This window comes from Hemiscyllium ocellatum, chromosome 18 (assembly GCF_020745735.1).
Source record: "Hemiscyllium ocellatum isolate sHemOce1 chromosome 18, sHemOce1.pat.X.cur, whole genome shotgun sequence".
Taxonomy (NCBI): domain Eukaryota; kingdom Metazoa; phylum Chordata; class Chondrichthyes; order Orectolobiformes; family Hemiscylliidae; genus Hemiscyllium; species Hemiscyllium ocellatum.
In genome coordinates, this window is record NC_083418.1 from 25044219 (window position 1) to 25064417 (window position 20199).

General features: G+C 37.3%; 1 protein-coding gene across 2 annotated transcripts in view; it reads right to left on the reverse strand.

Annotated features, from left to right (window-relative positions):
- The window catches only part of ptdss2 (phosphatidylserine synthase 2), an 89992-nt gene that overhangs the window by 14136 nt on the left and 55657 nt on the right, over window positions 1-20199 (reverse strand). For both annotated transcript variants that reach the window (XM_060838766.1, XM_060838765.1), the window contains 3 exons: window positions 5905-6019; window positions 5056-5201; window positions 1933-2118 (listed from right to left, as the gene is read on the reverse strand). In XM_060838766.1, the coding sequence (XP_060694749.1) occupies window positions 1933-2118; window positions 5056-5201; window positions 5905-6019 (447 nt within the window). The remainder of the gene's footprint in view (window positions 1-1932; window positions 2119-5055; window positions 5202-5904; window positions 6020-20199) is intronic.

Consider the following 20199-nt stretch of genomic DNA (forward strand, 5'->3'; position numbering starts at 1 on the left):
TTCATCTATACCTTGATTCTCTCTAGACACCGCTATTCGAATGCCCACCTGACAGTTCTCTCATTTTTCACTTTTCATAAATTCAAGCTCATCACAAGCTCTGTTGACAAAACCCTAGATCACGTTCTGATCACTAATCATTCCAGTGCTCAAATCCTGTAATGTCTGCATTTTAAAATACCATTTCTTGTTTTCAAATTTGTTTCGACCAGTTCCCCTCCTTATTTCTGTAATCCCCTCTTGCTTTACAACCCTCCAAGAGCTCAGTGACTCACCATTCTGGCCACTTGCACATCCCGACTTTTAATTGCTCCACTGTTGGAGTTTGGATATGAATTTCCTAAATTTGTCCAACATTCTCAATATGCTCCTTTAAAGGCTATCTGTTTACCCAGCTTTTTCGTCACCATCCTAATACCTCATGATTCAGGGCTACATTTTACATGCTAATGCACTTTGTGAAGCATTTTGAGGTTGAGAGATGGATAAGTTCATAGAGGGTGAATTATGAGTGGTTGGTCAGGAGATCAATACAGAAATTGGGTCTAAGAGTAGGAACTGCATGGATAAAAATTTAAGTGGCAGGCGCATTGATGCAAAGATACTAGAAAGCATTGTTACAATGAGAGATCAAAGGAAATACATTATTCTCAGTACTGGTTCACAAAATGTTTCTATTTTCATGCCTGCCTACAAAGTTATCCTATTTAATTTAATCCTATTTTTGCATTCTAGTATTTCAAAACTGGCACCTACATTTACGAACTCTAGCATTTTATTTAAACTATGTCATCTGCAGAGATCTTAAGAACACAATTTGGATACAATCTTAAGTCTATAGACTCTATTTGCGAGATTTTAAAATGGTTAAGTCAAAGTTTCTTTTAGAGGTGCTCCTTTAAATTTTATTCCAGCTACATATCTTATACAACCAAATAGGTGAAATATCCTTTGAAGAAATTAATGAAACTTTTAAGCACAAATTCAACACTTTGTGTCAAATAAGTTTATGAGCACTACACATTAACACAAATGTATTGGTTACATATCTGCAAGGTACTATGATTTTTGCTTATAATATGCATTAAAAAACACTAAAAGCTCCTCCAATAACTCAGTGTCATGTACTTCACCACAAGATGACAGAGATTCTGGGATAGATTGCTAGCTTGTTTTTATGATATCTTAACTCAGTCAACACCAGCAACTGGAATACTAAACTTTGCCTCACTTCTAGACTTAATAGAAAAATCACATAGGGTTTATTTTGTCTAATTGGCATTCAGACACACATCAGGAGAGAAGAGGACTGGGCTTCGCTACATGGTTTCCCAACTCAAGCAGCCTTCGACACTCATAATCTCGGCTTTCTGATGAATGAATGGTCACTTCATTTCACTGAGGATTCCTGATTAACAAATGGAACTGAGAATCATTCTCTTTCAGACAGAAAATCCTTTAAGAACCAAGTTATGTTAGTAAACAAGACAGGGTTTAATGGTGCACAAAGTTCCATTTAAGGTTTTTATCCTATTGAAGAATGAGGATATACAAGCACAAATTTAGTTATCATGATGGAAGTTTATGAATATGTAAAACTTTAAAATTCCTTTACATTTTCTGAGAAAAATATATTTAGCTAACATCCTAATTTATTTTAGAAATCAGAGCAAAAGACTCAGATTTCATCATTTTGACAGACCTAAATCTCAGCAGCACTGAATACAGAAAATACCACGACATTTTGCACAACTGAAAAACATACCTGGAACCTGAGACCATTGCAATGTAGAGAGTTATAACTAAATTGCAATGGATGCTTAAGTAATATTTGAAGTAAATTATTATTTAAAAACTTAACAGACAAGGAAATTATTGACCACACTATGTACACCATATCATTAAAAATCGAATTAATGAGATAAGACTTACCGTATAAAGAAACGCCATATTGTCCACGTCAGGACCAGTATAAATCCAAGGATCCAACACTGGATGACGTAAAAAGGAATTGGTAGTGTAAGTGTATAAGGGTCATACTTCAGCACAATTAGGAATTCTGTTACTGTGATTGCAGCTACCAACCAAGCCTGCTGGCCAAGTTTTTTATGGAATTTCCTGCAGAGAAAGATATGTCTTTATCAAAACATTCATAAAGATGCCAATCTGATTGAAGTTTACACTTTGGTCTGTTTAGAAACAACGACAATTCATTTCTTCACAAATCAATTACGTAACAGTTAAAAACACATTTACCCACAAAATAAAACCTGCACACACTATTTCACCAGAAACAGTTCAAAGATATGTAAAATAGCACTCCGTTCTCTCCTCAAGTGTACAAAGTATTTCAGTCTTGGTGATGAGACTACCTTGGCCTCCTCCTAATCCACTAACTTATTTTCTATTTGAAGAAATATTTGCTTCATCTATATTTTATCTGAAAAGGATACACTGAATTTCTTTGCTGTGATCCACATTTTGCAGAAAGTTAATAAAAAGCGGCACACTCAGAGCATGTTCACTCATTTTGCAAAATCATTGCGGCTACATTATGTCTAAGCATGCATGCTCAAGGAGAATGGACAGTAAAGTATCACTCGCCTATCCACAACCTGCCCTTGATCTCAACTCCCTCTACATCAAGATAATAAAATTTTGAATGGACAATTAAATATTGAACATCAAGCCCAAAAGTGACCAAGCTCAAAGAGTTCAGGCCTGCGCTCCAACTGTACATATTCCAATGAGTTTCCTTCACACCCTCTATTGTCTGCTCAGATAACTACTCTGTGATGCTGTTCCTCCTAGCCACTGCCTCAGATTTGGGGTGAGTGTTGTTGGTCCAAGCTCAGTCCTGCTGGTGCTCCACAATTTAAGTGAGAAGCCTGCCTTTCCAGTCCTGTGGACCAGGGATGGAGGGGTGCTACCATACTCCAAAGTGTCAGACGCCCTGTACACTGGGACAAGTAGCTCCATCACGTCCAAGGAGGTCTTAGGCCAGTGTCAACCTCGAGTAGAAATGCTACTGGGGGTGTGGACAGGTGGGGGTTCCAGCAGGAGAAGTCTCTGCTGCAGATCTCTATGAATGGTGCAGCACCAGAAGCTGTAAATCACAGAGATGCAATGCCAACATGGCACCAAATAGGTTAGATACTGTAATGTACTGCCAAATATTATTACAAATTTTGCAACACTCAACGTGCTTCTATATCCTGATAGCTTACTGACATTAATGCAAAATAATGCTAAACAGGACGATTTTAAACACAATTAAATCTACAGCGTTAACCAAGCTACAAGCAACTGTTCCATTCACTCATTGTAGTCAGTATACTCAGTTACACTCATTAACTCTCTCTGACTTTTAGGAATAAATATATTTAAAAGTTAATTCCCAAAAGACAATAAGTAACATTCTCTTCATTGGGATGAATCCCTTTTTGATGTATTAATTTGTGCTGAAGGAGTCAGCAAGCAGTGAACACTAATATTCAGAAGTACATAAGATTCCAAGGGTTTGCTACATTTGACTGTCCCAATTTATTGTAAGGTTTTCAAAAGATCACCCAAAACAATTTGGGGCAACCAAAGAACAGTTCTGGGGCATGAGGGGAGAGAGGAGAGGAGAAGACTCCATTTTGGGCAAGAATCCTGCTAGCTGTGCTGTCAAAGACAACTGAACTACTGTTATTTGGGGCCCAAGGAAGTCCTACAGTAATTGAATAGCTTTGTGTAATGACGGCTCATGGAAGACCTAGGAGCTATAACGGGCTTGGAAACAGCTAGTGCACAATCAGTAGTTCAGCAGAGCGGGATTGAAAGCTCACAAGTAGTAATTCTGTGACGCTTGTAAGCCAATTAAGAATTGAGGGAAGGAAAAAATGGGCCACCAGAATGTGAGCAATGATTAGGACAGTCCATGATCAAGTGGCATTTGTTATGGACCAGATCAGGCTCACTCAAAACAAAAGGCAGTCTAAACCCTAACTTTTTCTTATTTTAAAAGGTAAATGTGAGGTGCTATATTCCAGATGCAATTCAACTGGTCAAACTACTTGACGGTTAAACAAAACACAATTTATTCAAACAGCATAGTCAAAATACAACAAAGGAAAGAGGAACTTGGAATAAGTTAACTCCATTGAAAAACTTAACTGAATAGATTATTTTACTAATAAACAGTAACTTTTCCAATATAGTAACATCTCAGTGGTAAAAAAGCAAATGCAGAAAACAGATTGCCTCACATGTAATTCTCCAATCCAGGAGAAAAGATCAAAAGATAATTCTGAGACGAAACTCAGAGACAGAGAGTATAGCAGCTGGGAGAGATTCACTGCATTCCTACCCTGCCGAGACCTCAACAAAACTGCTGAAAGCTAACTAAATATTCTGGATCTGAGAGAGCTTGACCACACCCCTTCAGGCTGCTTCTACTGTTGCAACAATTTAAAAAAAAACCAAGGCCTCACAAGTTGTTTATCTTCTTATCAACTGCTCAGCACCTGTCTCCCATTCTCTCATTCTAAAATAAATCGGGACAAAACACCTCGCCACAGCATCGTCACAATTTGAGGGAGCTTCAAGCCCAGATTGTCAAAAATGAAGAATCAGAGTCATTTGAGAAGTGTTAAAGAAATTTGGTAATCCACAATATTACAAATGTGTATGGAATAACTGCTGAGAAATCTTTGGGATCTGTTTGATCCCACAGATATTTGCAATCAGACCTATTGTGGATTACTGACTGACATGAGCAACATCCTGTTCTCTCCTTAGATACGACAAATAAGGGGGGAAGCTGAGCCTTATATATCACATGAGAAATTGGTAAATCAATAGAGGTGAGAAAGAGATTTCTATCAAATAATTCAATTTACACAAGTTTTTAAAATAAAAAAAAAGCCTGAAAGCAACATCACTACAAGGACTGAACACCAGTGATTACATTTCTACAGAATAGTAAAAGTCTATGGTTTTAATTTGCTACTTGCCTGAATAAAACTAATGAGATTATTGCTCAATGGGCTTTCATTTGCAACAGGTACTTACAAGTCATCCATGAAGTCATAAATCTCACGCATTGCTACACCCCCTACATGCACAAAGAAAACTAGACGTAGTAAGACCAGGTAGTGTTCAGGAGGCATCCAGAGGACAAACTTCAAGTAAAAGGTATTCAATTCCGCAAGCAAAAACTGCAAAACACAGAAATGGCTGCTCAGCTGCTGGGACTGTAAGTGAAGAACTGAGCACGAATATATCTAAATAGTCAATGGTACTTCAAAAGCAGAACAACAAAATTTGAAAGTAAATTATTTCTTTCTTCCACTGCTAAGATGACAAATGCTGCATAATTTTGAATAATTATCCTATGGGGATAATACAATAGATTACAAAGTTTAAGAAAAATATACATCCAAAACACCAAGTTTGACGTTGACTAGCAAAAATTAATCAAAATGAGGCTTCAAACCAGCATTTCTGTATTTGTGAAGTATTTCACATCAGATTTAACAGTTGAAGCTGTTTTGTTGCTTGAGAAGACAATGTTGACCATAACCACATCACTGCAGCAAGGACCATACCTTTTATCTAGTCAATTATCAACCGATTAACTGCGAACTCAGTCAATTGTCCATTTCTCAGTTTCTCATAATCATAGATCATCCATTCTCCACAGGAGAGCGCAAAGAAAATAATGGGGAGGGAAAAAGAAGCATTGTTGTGACCCTTATTCTATAAATGGTGAAATTTGCCGCAGTGAATGCAAAATTAAACCACTCTTATTTTTAACTCCTCAAATAATGGGTTTTAAAATACAAATTGTGAAAGATTGCAAAATTGCATGTTAAATGAAGGGTCATAACTAATTACGACATAACAGGTCATTTTTCTTACCATGAAAATAATTCCACACACTGCCAGCCACCTGCGAAGATTTGAGGCTGGTTTCCATTCAAACTTCACCCAGCTGTATGGTGTGAATTGGAAAGCAATGCGCTTGATTTTTCCTCTGAAGGAGAAGAAGAATCATATCAAATTAAAATCAAGAATTCTGTCACTCTGCACATCTTGACTAAGTTAACAATCACACAACACCAGATTTAGTCCAACAGGTTTATTTGGAAGAAGCAGTGCTCCAAAAGCCAGTGCTTCCAAATAAACCTGGTTGACTATAATTTGGTGCGGCGTGATTTTTAACTTTGACCACCCCAGTCCAACACCGGCTCCTCCAAATCATCTTGACTAATTATCTGCTTATAAATAGGGGACAGTCGCAAAGTGCTAATGTTATTGAATTAGTAAAACAAACTAAAGCCCCAGATAAGAGTTCATATCCTGACATGGCAGCTGTGGAAAGTTAAACTCAATTATTACATTTGGAATAATAATAATAATCATTGAAATACCAGAATATCCAATCATGCTTCTGAAATCCACATTTATAACACAAAAAACATCCATCCAGTTCTCTAATGACCTTCAGACTAAGGAAATCTGGTACAGTACATGTGACTGAAGACCCGTAGCAATGACTGTGACTCTCAATTGCCCTCAGATAGGACTAGCAAAACATTTAGTTTTACCAATCCAAACAGAAAAGCTGAACAAGAATAAAATCCGATACACCATTTGGGACCTGTCACAATAAAGGCACAACTGAATAGTCAATCATTAGATTTGAGCCAAAATTTGGAGGAACATCCCAAAGACTAGACAACCATCAGCCTCACATTATCAAGCTCACCAATTCTTACTTTTAAGCCAATGCTCCAGACTTTTCATCGCCATTTCTGGGTATATCCTACCTACTTTTAACACATAGAATAAGCAGGGCAGCTCTGTAGTAGACAGTCAGGATGGACTGGACCCGCGAGTCTTCAACACCAATTTCAGACTCCAGAGTCACTCATGGCATCAGGTGAAACACAGATGAGGAAAATTTCCACTGACTACTATTTCAATTTTTCCCCTCAGGTAATGAATCAATGCTCCTCTAAGTTGAAAATCACAAAATGTCCATCTTGAAGAGTGGCTTGGTAGAAATGCTATTGTCTAAATCCCAAAAGAAATAACTGCTGAACTAGGCCTGTAGCACTTGGTAAGAGAACTGACTGGAGGAAAAAGGCTACTGACATTGTTCTTAATAATCAACCTGTTGCAATAGCATCTGTCCAAGACAGTATTGATGGCAATGAACAAGTTTTGTGGTCCTGCACCATGCTACATGGGTATATTCAGAAAAGATCTAGAAACTCAAAATTGGCTATGCATGAGCAACTACAGCAGAATTTTATATTATATTAAATTACATTAAAGCAATAATTCAATGCATCACACACCAACATTCAGTGCATGAAAAGGCTAAAATCAGTTAGAAATTATATGGTATTCAACCACAATCTATAACCTCATGACCAGTTTATCCCTCAGTCTACACTAGCCAGCAGACAAACCTATTGCAGCATGGAGTTTAGGAGAGAATGCCAGCAGACTAACAATAGACAATACTTTAATTGTCAGTGGCACTAAAACAAAACCTAAATACTCGGGTCTTCTGATTTGCCAACTGAAACGAAACACAAGACTCAACTTTGTCCCATAGACCAATGGGAATGTAAATTGGTTTGGAGTGGGGAAAAAAACAAAATAAAAAAGGGACACATATTTGTATTACTTCTGTGGTCATTCGTCTTTTTACAGTTGCAAATTGATTCTATCCATACTCTTTCTCCACAAATACCTGAAACTACTTGCATAAAGATGAAAACAATAGGGAAAAGGAGTAGGTAAAAGGTCCCTCAAGTCTGCTCCAGCATATAAGACTAGGGCTAGGTTTTATCTTCTATTTTACTTTTCTGTTCAATCCTAATATTCTTTTGAGTTCTTTACAGTTGAAAGATCTACCAATATCAATTTCTGAATATAGTAAAAGACAGAGCATCCATAGCCTCTGGGCCAACTAATTCCAAAGGTTCACAAATCTGTACAAATTGCTCATAAGTCTGAAATAATCTATTGATTATCCTGAGGCCGAGTCCTAGTTCTAGATTCTCCTGACACAGGAGTCAGCGTCTTAGCTTATAGGCTGTGTGTGTCCTTCAGAATCTCACGTGGTTCAATGAGATCACCCCTCATTCTTCTAAACTCAAGAGTAAAGACCAATTTCATTAAAACCTCTCCACAAAGAATAAATCTCTCTCCATATCTAGTGAATCTTTATTACTTTACTCCAAGCCATCTTAAATTACAGCCACACTGTCTTCCTTTTGTACTCCAATCCCTTTGCAGTAAAGAGCATAATGTAATTTGTTTATGTAATCACTTGCTGTATTTGCATTGACTCCAAACCAAATTTATTTGCAAACCAATACTTAAAATCATTCTTTTAAAAACACCTTTTTCGAAACATTCTTACCAACAACCTTGCATTTTACCATATTAATTTAATCTGTTTATACTCCTTTACAGTATGATGATGTTGTGACTTCAAGGAGGTTATTTTGTCTTTTTTTTGGAAAACTTTTAAGGCAGAGTTGCGAGCTGTCTACCTAAACCACCAAAGTGACCAGCTTGGAAGGCCTTCAGGTTTGTTTTTAAAACATTTCAACAACTGATACATTCTGAATGGTTGGGGTTGAGCTCTCACAGGACCAGGATTTTAGTTTCTTCGGCAGCAGTTATTGAGAGGGTTTCAGCAGGGCTGGAAGGCAGTGAATCTTTCCCAGCTGTTTCACTCAGTTTTCTGGTGGATTTGTTTTTCCTTCTGGGCTGCTGGAGTTGCATGCGAGATAATTCTGTTTTCTGAATTTGCCTTTTGCCAAAGGGATGTTTATGGGATGTTACTTTATGAGAACAGTGTCTATTTAGTTCCAAAATAATCTATTATTCTGTTAAGTTTTCCAATAGAATTAAGATATTCCAAGTTCCTCTACCTTTTGTTGTATTTTAACTATAGTGTTTGGAAATAAAAAACATTCAGCTTAATGTCAAGTAGTTTGTCCAATTGAATTGCATCTGGAACATACATTAAAAGTAAATGAGAGGTGCAATGTTCCAGATGCAATTCAATTGGACAAACTACTTGACATTAAGCAGAACACTTTTTATTTCCAAACACTATAGTTAAAATACAACAAAAGGTAGAGGAACTTGGAATAACTTAATTCTATTGGAAAGCTTAACAGAATAATAGATTATTTTGGAACTAAATAGACACTGTTCTCATAAAGTAACATCCCATAAACATCCCTTTGGCAAAAGGCAAATTCAGAAAACAGAATTATCTCGCATGCAACTCCAGCAGCCCAGAAGGAAAAAAAAATCCACCAGAAAACTGAGTGAAACAGCTGGGAAAGATTCACTGCCTTCCAGTCCTGCTGAAACCCTTTCAATAACTGCTGCCGAAGAAACTAAAACTAAGACTAAGATCTTCACCATATCCGCCTCCTTCATTGTAATTCATTTTCCCTCTACCTTTAAGGGGTCCAATTTCTACATTTGTTACTCTTTTCTCCAACATACTCTTAAACTTCTTCCAATTAGATTTTGTGTTTCTGCCTCAGACTTTTTAAGAATTTTGTTCATTCTTTGCTTGAGATCTTAAGTCCGAGTACTTTTGGCAATATAATCAGTGTTTTTGTTAAATCTAATACTCAGCTTAACTTCTTTTCGTCGCCATTATTGGATCACTTTTCCATTGACTTAATTTCTCTAAGCTCAAAACTCTAGTTTTGGACTTCTATATAACACATTCAAACTTATCATGATTTTCTATTATATCAAAACTATTCTTTCCTAGAGGGTCTATTACTGTAAGATTACTAATTAAAACTGTCTCAATACACAAAACAAGATCTAAAATAGGTTCTTCCCTGATTGATTCCATGATGTGTTGCTCTATGGATAGAATTTCTAACTGATTTTAGCCATTTCATGCGCAGAATATTGGTGCACATATCATTGAATTACTGCTAAATCTGGTACTTTATATTTCAAGTGTATTGTGACCCATCACATGCTAAACATGATCGGAAACTTGCACAATGAAGGCACCTCTGCAGCTATCCACTTTGGGACTAAAGATGAACATTGGACTGGAAACTGCTTTTGTACACATTCTGCTCAATACTCTTGTCAAAATTAAAGCAGGTCATCTGCGTTTTCTTGAATTTTTCTTTGCATTCAAAACTTAGGGAAATGGTTTGGAACTGAGAGATTCTTTTCAATTTCAGACCATGAGCACCAAAGTCAGACATTCTTTAGTCGTAATGGCATTGCCAGAAAAAGAGGCAAGTCCTAAACTTTGCCAACATTTTTCACACTCAATCTTATTGCACTCATAGAACCATGGAACGGTTACATCACAGCTGAAGCTATTCAGCCCAAAATGTCAGTCCTGCCTCTCAGAAACAGCTACTCACTTAAGGGACACCTTTCCTTTCTAGATAATTTACTTTTCTCTCAAACAGCACAGTTGAACCTGCTTCCATCACAATTTCAGAAAAAGGACTAAGGTGAGATTCAAAAAACATGAAGGGCAATTTTTTTTTACATGGAGGGTTCACGTGTGGAACTTACTTTCTGAGGAAGTGGTGGTTGTGGGCACAATTATAACATCTGAAAGACATTTGGATAAATACATGAATAGAAATTGTTCAGAGGGTTATGGGCCAATACTAATTTAGTTTGGGACTATGTTCAGCATGGACTGGTTGGACCAAAGCATCTGCTTCTGTGCTGTATGTCTCTATCAACAATCTATCAACTATTGTAACCATTTGCTGTACCATTGGTTATTGGCAAAGAAACAATCTGTTCTTTGATTCCTGGTCCTTTCACAATAATGTTCCTCCCTATTTCCCCTATCCGTCAATCATAACTCTTCTCAATTTTCTTTCCCCTCAAGAGGAACAATCCTAACTTCTCCAATCTATGTAATAGATTCCTCACTCCTGCAAACTTTTTTTTGAGTATATGTTGCACACTCTCTCCAATTCCTTCACATCATCGAGTATGGTGCCCAAAACTGGATATCCAGGTCCCTCTGCTCCTGCATCTCCTTATTAAATACTTATGTTATGCTGTCTCTCCACATTCTTTCTACAAAATGAATCACCTGCTTTTCTCCAGATTAAATTTCATCTGTCCATTTCATCAACTCCCTTCAATCCCCACCACTGAAGCATCATCTCACTCTCACATCACTCCCACACCCACTGACAATCTCTCCAGCTCCTACACCAGTCACCCTGTGGCTAATGCTAATGCAATAGTTTGCAGGGGGACTATGAACTGCATATGAATCCCAGCCACAAGGTAATCTACTCTTCTATATCATTGAATATTTATAATCAGGTCTTTTATCATGTGTACTGTGGGACCTTGTTGTGCATACATCAGCCCCTACTTTGCCTACATTATAGCAATGATTTAACTTCAACGGTCATGAATTGCCTATTTGACATTGAAGTAATTCCCAAAGTCTTGGAAGGCATTAGATAATTGCAAGTCAAACAAGTTAAAGCAATCTCAGACTCTGGAAAACCAAGCCCACAACACAAGGCCCAAATGTTCAGCAGCATCCATTCCCTGTTCTATGACTTAATCCTATTCAGCACCAAGCACTAGTGTGCGCGTACATTATTACACACTATTTCCAGGTAATACCATTCAAGTCGTCAATTTCCTCGTCAGATAGGCATTCATTTTCAGCATGATGGATGACCTGTACAGATGAGCATGAAATATTCCATCTATTTTCATAGAATCCCTACAGTGTGGAAACAGGTCATTTGGCCCAACAAGTCCACCCACAACCATTTCCCTACCCTATAACTCTACATTTACCCCTGACTAATGCACCTAACCTACATATCCCTGAACACTATGGGCAATTTAGCATGGCCAATTCACTAAACCTGCACATCTTTGGATTATGGGAAGAACATGGAGCACCCAGAGGAAACCCATGCAAACACGGGGAGAATGCACAACTCCACATCATCTGTCGCCTGAGGCAGATCTATTTTGATGCAAATACCAGTAACCTAAGCCACACGAAATGCTTAGTCATCATTCACTGTTTCGTCCAGGCATATCACGAGCAAACACTTGAGACTGACATGCCCTTCAAAATACTTGGTGTTAAGCTAGTGTGGGTCAGAGCACACCCTTCTTCCCATATTCAGTTTCCCTTCTTTGTTATCATAATTTGATCTTCTACAGACACAAGAGGAATAGGTAGCCCCTTTATTGCATCCCTGGGACTAATGAATAGGGAAGGACTGCTGGGACATTACCTGCCTCAAAACACTACTGAAAGCAAGAAACACCACCAGACTTTAACACATTGTAAAGATATACAGCCAGAATTAGGATTCACTCAGCAGTCACCATGACCTCTTGGTAGCAATATGGATCAAATGTCATGATAAATGATCCTTGCATCATCCAATTAATACCTTTTCCAATTTCCCTTAATCCATGAGAAGCCATAATAGGATAATTGGGATTTCCACCAACTCACCATTGCTTTAACACAGAATAGAGCTCAATGCACCTCCAAATGCAACACCACCATACCTGTGAAAACATTACTGCTATTCTTCTAAATTATGCACCCTAAGTGCTTCCCTTATGAAGCTGATATATTGGTGCCTAAGTCACAGAAGCAAATAATATTACTGAACAGTCATGTCGCACTATTTTCTTTTCTAAAGGATAGGCACAATAATCTGACATCACTCAATACATACACATCTTGGATAAAATCCAAGTTAGGGCCACTACTACTCATAGCTTCTGAGATCACAAGAAGCACTTGGTCAAAATTTTTACGAGAAAGGCAATGAAGAAATGGATCAATCTTAAAATATTCAATAACCTCATTTACAATCACAATATTATGGAATAGTGGCTTACGAGAGTGAAATTGAAACTATAGCTGTTGCTCTGCAGGTTTTCAAAGCACTTATTCCACTGTGAATACTGTACCAGGAACTATTATAAAAAACAATTCTAGCAAGGGTCCTAGGAAGATTTTGAGATAATTATGAACTTTCTTCTCATGGATAGGAAACTTCTGTGAAATTATGACATACTAGATGTGTACAACACAAAGACTTACATGGTCTGGATTTTAAGATGCCTAATGTTCCTCAGCAAAAATACAAAATGCAAAGTATAAATACACGATTAAAAATGAGTCTTTAAGTATAAGGAATATTGAACAAATCTGTTTCTAGATTAGTAAAGCTGCTCCATTCCTAAAAAAATTGAATGAGATGGAAAGTTGAATAGAAAGTATAACACTATACAATGGAACAATGTTATTTTACTGCATTGGATTTGTGTCTTTTTAAAAGGAAGGAAATCTTACTGTTAAGTACTTGTAAGCACAAGTCAATCAAACTGATCTTCCACAATTTATTCCAAACAGTTGGCATATCTTACCAATCTTCCCAATGAGGACATGGAATAAGAAGTTAGCAATCAGTATACCTAGATGCCAGAAAGGTCTTTGCAAAATTGTAGTGATCATCAGTTTCAGCTCAGAAGCACTCAGCATGAAATCCTTTATTTTTCCCTTGCCCAAACTGTGCTTTCCCATGACCCAATACTAGATTGTTTCATAAGATCACATTTTGTGCTATTAGCAAAAAGATGAAACACTCGACAATACCACTGTCAAAAGTTGTAGTTAGCAGATATAGTTCATCTTGGAAACAGGTTACTGGCAATATCTTCTAGCATTTGGTTCTAGGCTGCAACATTGCACATAGTCTTTATTAATAATATGGGAAATGGTGTTGTATGCAAGTAAATTAGCAAATGACACCAAAGTCTGAGCGAGGGTTAAAAAAATGTATTGTAATGAAATCAAAAAAGATATAGATGTGCGAGAGGAATGAACCAAGTATTGTCTATATTCAATGTAATTTGCCAATTTTTAGTGAAAATAAAACACAGAAAATACAGAGGTATAGGGTTACTGTGCATAAATCACTAACATCTCATGACCAAAATGGAGAAACTGCTGTGAAAGCGAACAAGGTATGTAATATTATAACTATTTAGAATAAATCTAAGGACACCATTTTGATAATATACAGAGCACACTGGTTATACTGCATCTAGAGTACTCTGTCTGGTTTTAAACCTGCACATTAGGTGATAGTTGCCTTGAAGAAGACCTACAGAAGAACAAAAAAATGCCAATCTTAAAGAACCTCACTTGACTCGGGTAGGGTAATGTTCCTTGGTCTATTTGCTTCAAAGCAGCGTAGATTTACAAGTAGCTAAATCAAGGTCTTTAAAATTTAAGGAATTTAGTAGGTTGCTTTAGTTCAACAGATTCTGGGGGACGAGAGGTCATAATCTCAGAATATGAGTCAGAGGTGAGAAGGAAATTCTTCTGTCAGAAGGTTGTTCATCTGCAGAATTCTTTAACACTGAGGCTGCAGAGCTGAGTCAAGTAAGCATATTCACGACTGAAACAGACCAATATTTTAATCAGTAAGGCAATCAAGGGTTCTGGGGAAAAAGGCAGGAAAGTGGAGTTAAGAATGATCAGATCAGCTATGAACTCATTGAATGATGGAGCAGACTTGATAGGCTGACTGGCATACTTCAGCTCCAAGTTTTATGGTCAATGGACATCACTTAAATTATTTAAGACCTGGAATAGACTGTTTTAGGCAGTTCTGTTCCAAGATCTCTCAGCCTCTGGACTGTACCGCATGCTGTGTGACACATGCTGACTCTTTGCATGTCTTCAAGAGGTGCTGGGGCAGAGATCACATCACATAAGTAACTAACTTTAAAAATATACTAATTGGGCCATGCGATCTCCTGAGGGGACAGGAGAGAAAATTTAAGTACTTGGCCTTTGTGGAGACCGAGATTTTTCTCCTCCTCTCCCATGAGATTAAATGGCTACAAACGTCAGTGAGGAAGGTTTGGGATAGGGGGTCCTGGCTGGAACAGGGGGGTAAGACACGATAAGGACCTATGGTGTGGTGTCAGCCTTTTCCTGCCCTCAGTTTGGTATATTAGTAAATAAAGATTAATTGCAAGTATGATGTCAAATTGTTTGAATTCTATCCCTGTTAAGTCTGGAAACAATCATACATCCTCAGTTCATTTCTAATTATCGGCAGATTTACTAATGCGGTGATACACTTATTTCAAAAACACTTGAATGGATCATTTTTCTCATTTCACTGACAACAAGGCCTGCCTACCTTGTTAAGAGCTACAGAAAACCACAGATAAGTTTGAATGAAGTAAAAATAATTCAACAGCTCAAACTTGGGTGCACATGTAGCAAAGCTCCAACTTTTCAAAAGAAATGGTTCTTACAATTAGGATAAGTTACACTCTCTACCTCCTGCATTGGCTCTTTTTCTCAGATGCAAAGCAATCTTAAAATGCTATGCATTTCAGCTCCTTCTCTTCAACAACATTCTGGTTCCAAATGGTCTCCAACTTGTTAATTGACTTGCCATTCAATCAACCCCAGCGCTCTCATCTGCAACCTGACCTGTAAGTGAATCCATCATTCATTTCAAAAAGGTTACCACATCTTAAAATGTAGCACAGACATGCATACAGCTTTACAACATGGTATTTAATGATCTCACTCCTATAAAACAACATCCTCTAACTCATAGTAAGCAGTAGAATGGGAGACTCAGATGCATGCATATAAGATATACATTGCAAAATATATGTACTTGCATATAAACTCTAAATACTAAAAATGTACTGGTGTTCCAACTAATCAGATTCTACAATAATGGGGTTTCAAACAATAAATCTTTAATGCAATTAATTGGAATAGGTTTTGAAATAAATTTATCTGTGCATACTTTTCATCTGCAAAGTTCTAAATTTTCTTGCGCAATCTTGCAATTCAACTATTAATAAGTCGCACAGTGAAATCAAGCCATAAATCTTCACTATTCAGTACTTCTGCCAATTCATTTTAATTAAATCTGCTGCACATTTTACCAGAAAACAGACGTGAGACTGACTGAAAAAAAAAATCAACAATTAACTGGTAAAATTTTATACTTCTTGTCCTTTCTGTTCCCATTTCAGATTCAAATGCAACTAAAGTATAATGCATCATTAATTCCTGTCCTTGCTCCAGGTGTACATGACACATTAGTTTTATGGACATAATCAACAGTTGATAGTAAAGGGATGAGAATGCAGAAGAAATGGTGATCATTGCATGATAGAATTCAGGATGACAGTGGAAAAGGACAATAGATAATCCAAAGTATGAATAATTAATAGGGGCAGCCAACTTTGCCAGGGCAAGAATTGAATTGGGCTATTTAGACTGAAACCAAAGGTTGACAGGAAAAACTGCAGCTGAACAACAGGCTACCTTTAAAGAAGTGATGGGTCTGACACAGTAAAAGGTATATTCCCTAAAAATTGAAAAGTAGGTCAAGGAAATTCAGAGCTTCATGGATGTGAAAGGAGATAAAGATTAATATAAACAAGAAAATGTTTGCTTAAGACATGTATCAGACAGAAAATACAATTGAGAACGAAGTTGAATACAAAAATGTTCAGAAGGGAGATGATAAAACAAATAAAGAAAACAAGGAAAAAAAGATTTTAAAAATTGCAGGTAAAAAACAGGGGAATCCTGAAGTCTTTTATAGACACATAAACAGTAATAGGGTGGGGGTAAGGAGGAGCAGGGCTGTTTAGGGGCCAAAAAGGAGGTTGACACATGGAGCCAGGCAGCATGGCTGAGGTCTGATATGAATACTTTGTATCTGTTTTCATCACAAATTACCATAGAGAAGGAAATCTAATCACTAGAAGGGTTCAAATTGATAAGGGGGTGACATTGGATAAGCTATTGGTACGTAGAGTTAATAAGGTTGATTAGGAACAGAGGAGAAGCATTTAAGGATTTTGAAAAAAGTGGGAATGAAAATTGCAGAGGTACTGGGATTAATCTTTCCGCCTTACCTGGACATGGGGTGATGCCAGAGGACTGGAAAACTGACAAAAATTATGCCCTTGTTCAAAAACAATTGTAAAGATAAGCCCAACAATTAGAGCCAATCAGTAATTTCAGTAGTGGGGAAACATTTAGAAGCAATAATTTGAGATAGAATTAATGGTCACATGAACAAATGAGGGTAAATTAATGAGGAATTTCTTAAGGGAAAATGCTGTTGAGCGAACTGTTGGAGTACTTTAAAGTGATTGATAAGGATAATGTTGTTGCATGGTGGACATGGATTTCCAAGACACGTGAAACAATGCCACATAAATTTGTAAGCAAGGTTTTAGCTTATGGAATAAAAAGGACAATAACAATGCTAGCTGAAGATAGGAAATAGAGTAATGCTTAGTGAATATTGTCCGGGCGGAAAAAAGGTTTGTAATGGAGCTCCTCAGGTGTTGGATTGGAACTCTTGTTTTTCCTGATTTATATTATGAAGTGAATGGGACAATTTCGAGTTTGGAGATGACACATAAACCTGAAAGCATTGGATACCGGGAGAGAGATAACACAGAACTTCAAAAAGGATATTGACAACTTTATGGAATGGATAGATAGGTGACAGATGATGTTTAATACAGAGAAGTGTTAAATCATACATTTTGACAAAGAATATAGAGAAACAGCATAAAATAAGTGTGTGCGTGTACAAACAGACCTGTATGCATAAGTACACAAGTTATTAAAAATGGCAGGACAGATAGAGAATAGTGGTTAACAAAGCAAACATTATTCTGGGATTCATAAATAGGGGCACAAAGTGGGGTTACACTCAACCTAAACAGGTGCAATTATGAAGATAGAGTGGAAAAGCTTAGGTAGAAGGTGACCAAGAGGACTCTTGATGGAAAGTTTCAAATTCATGGAAGGTCTGGACAGAGTAGACAGGGAGAAGCAGTTCTCACTTGTGAAAGAATCAAGAGTGAGAGGACAGATATTTGAAATTATTTGCATTAGATAAAAATGTGATACCAAACAAAACATTTCACTGAGTGGTTCGGTTCTGGAATGCACCTTCTAGAAGTGTGGAAGTAGCAGCTTTAGTTGAGACATTCAAGAGAGCATTAGATGATTACTTAAATAGAAATAACTTGCAGGGCTACTGGAAAAAAAAGTCCGATGATGCTCATTTGGAAAGCCAGTACAGAACAGCCAGAGGGCTTTCTTCCTCACCATAATTATTCTGTATAAGAACTTCCTTTGAGATGGGAATGAAACTCCTCTTGGAATATTGACTCAATGCCTGACTCTGTAAATTTTAGAGTCTACTGAATCTCTTTTCTACAAGATAAACAAAAAAATGTCACCATACCCACTCCTCAGTCCATTTTTATTATTACAATGTGACAATTCCACATTTACCAAAAATTGCAACCATTGTGTGAACTCAAAGAACAAACCCCTAATGTAAAGAAATACAATTGTAATTGTAATAATTACAGCATGGCTGGGGAAAAAAAAGCCCAAAGTATTCAATAACACATAGGTAAGGCCTAGAAACCTCCTCCTTAGTAAAAGGAAACTTAGATACTGCAATTTATATTGTAGATTTATTCCATTTTTTTTGTGGATAAACAGTAAATAAATATACCGATAACGAATAACCTGACTATATAATTAGTCTTTTTAACGGGCTTGTTGGTGGCTAAGGTCTGGAAAGTGTTTTCAAATGAGCCTTGGTGAACTGCTATGATGCATTTGTTGATGGTACACACTGTTGCTACTCTGTATCAGTGGCAATGAAAGTAAAAGTTGAAGATGGTGGACTGAGTGCTGTTTGTGCTCAAAATGCCTGTTTTCTCTTGAATATCACAGGAACTGTGCTCACCTAGGTAAAGGTACAGTATTTTGCCACACTCCTTACATGCATCTTCTAGGTGCATAATAAGCTTTTAGCAGTCAGGACACAGGTGAGTCTCTGCAGACTATCCAGGCCTCAAACAGCTCTTTGTAGGTAGCGCTTCTCATGGCTGGTTTAACTACATTTTTGCTATTAGTGAGTGGCAGGGGATTGATGCTGGGGATTAATTGATGGTAATGCCACTGAACAACAAGGGTTGTGATTAGACAACTCTGCATTGGTGAATATGTTTTTACTTGGCAGTTGTGTGGCACAGAGTATTACTTGCCACACATCAATCCAAGCCTAAATGATGCTCAGACAGTGATGGACTGCTTCATTCTGAGGTCTTGCAAACAGCATTGAACACCACACAATCATCAGGAAACATTCCTATTCGACAGTCATCGGCAAACATTCCTATTTTAAATTTCATGTTGGAAAGAAGGACTGTGATGAAGCAGATGAAAATGACTAGAGTTCCTCAGAGCAATGCTCTAGGTCCAGTGTCTTGGGACAGATGTGACTAGCCTTCAATAATCACATCTTCCTTTTACGTTAAAACTTCAGCAAGTGGAGGCTGTGATTTGGTCTGAAGTTGAGTGGTGGCCCTGGTGGAACCCAATCAAGCACTGGTGAACATCTTGGTTAGTTCTGGAGCACTATATATTTTTGGTATCCAGCATGCTTAGTCTTGTTCAAACATGTTGAAATTGAATTAGTTGAAGACTGGCATTGGTGATTGCAGAACTCTCAGGAGGAATGACATGCCAGGTTCCACTGTTATTGACTAAGGGGAAATTCATGGAGCTTCCTCCTTCTATTAATAGCTTAATTGTCCATTACCATTTAGCAGGACTGAAGAGCTTTGACCAGATTTGTTGATTATATGTTGACTTAATTCTGTTTGCTGACATATCGCTTTCTCTGTCTGGCATGCACGTAGTCCCATACTGTGGCATCACTAAGTTTACAACAATCAATAGTTTCATGGCCACCATTACTGAAAGCAATTCTTTTCCACATATTTAATTAATTAAACTTAACGTTTATAGCTGTCGTGGTTCTGAACTCCTGTCTCTAGAACATTCGTCCACACCCCTGTATTACTAACTTAGTAGCATAACCACCATGTTACCACTTCTTGTGTTTTCTTATTCTAATAGTCAATACACAAGCAAATACCATTTGATTAGTTACAGTCTCATCTTCCAAATGATTTGAATGCTTAATACAGATGCCTTCCAATTTAGTGGCATACTTTGTTTGTAAACCACTGAAACGGAGATGAATACCAATTACAAAGCTTAAATTG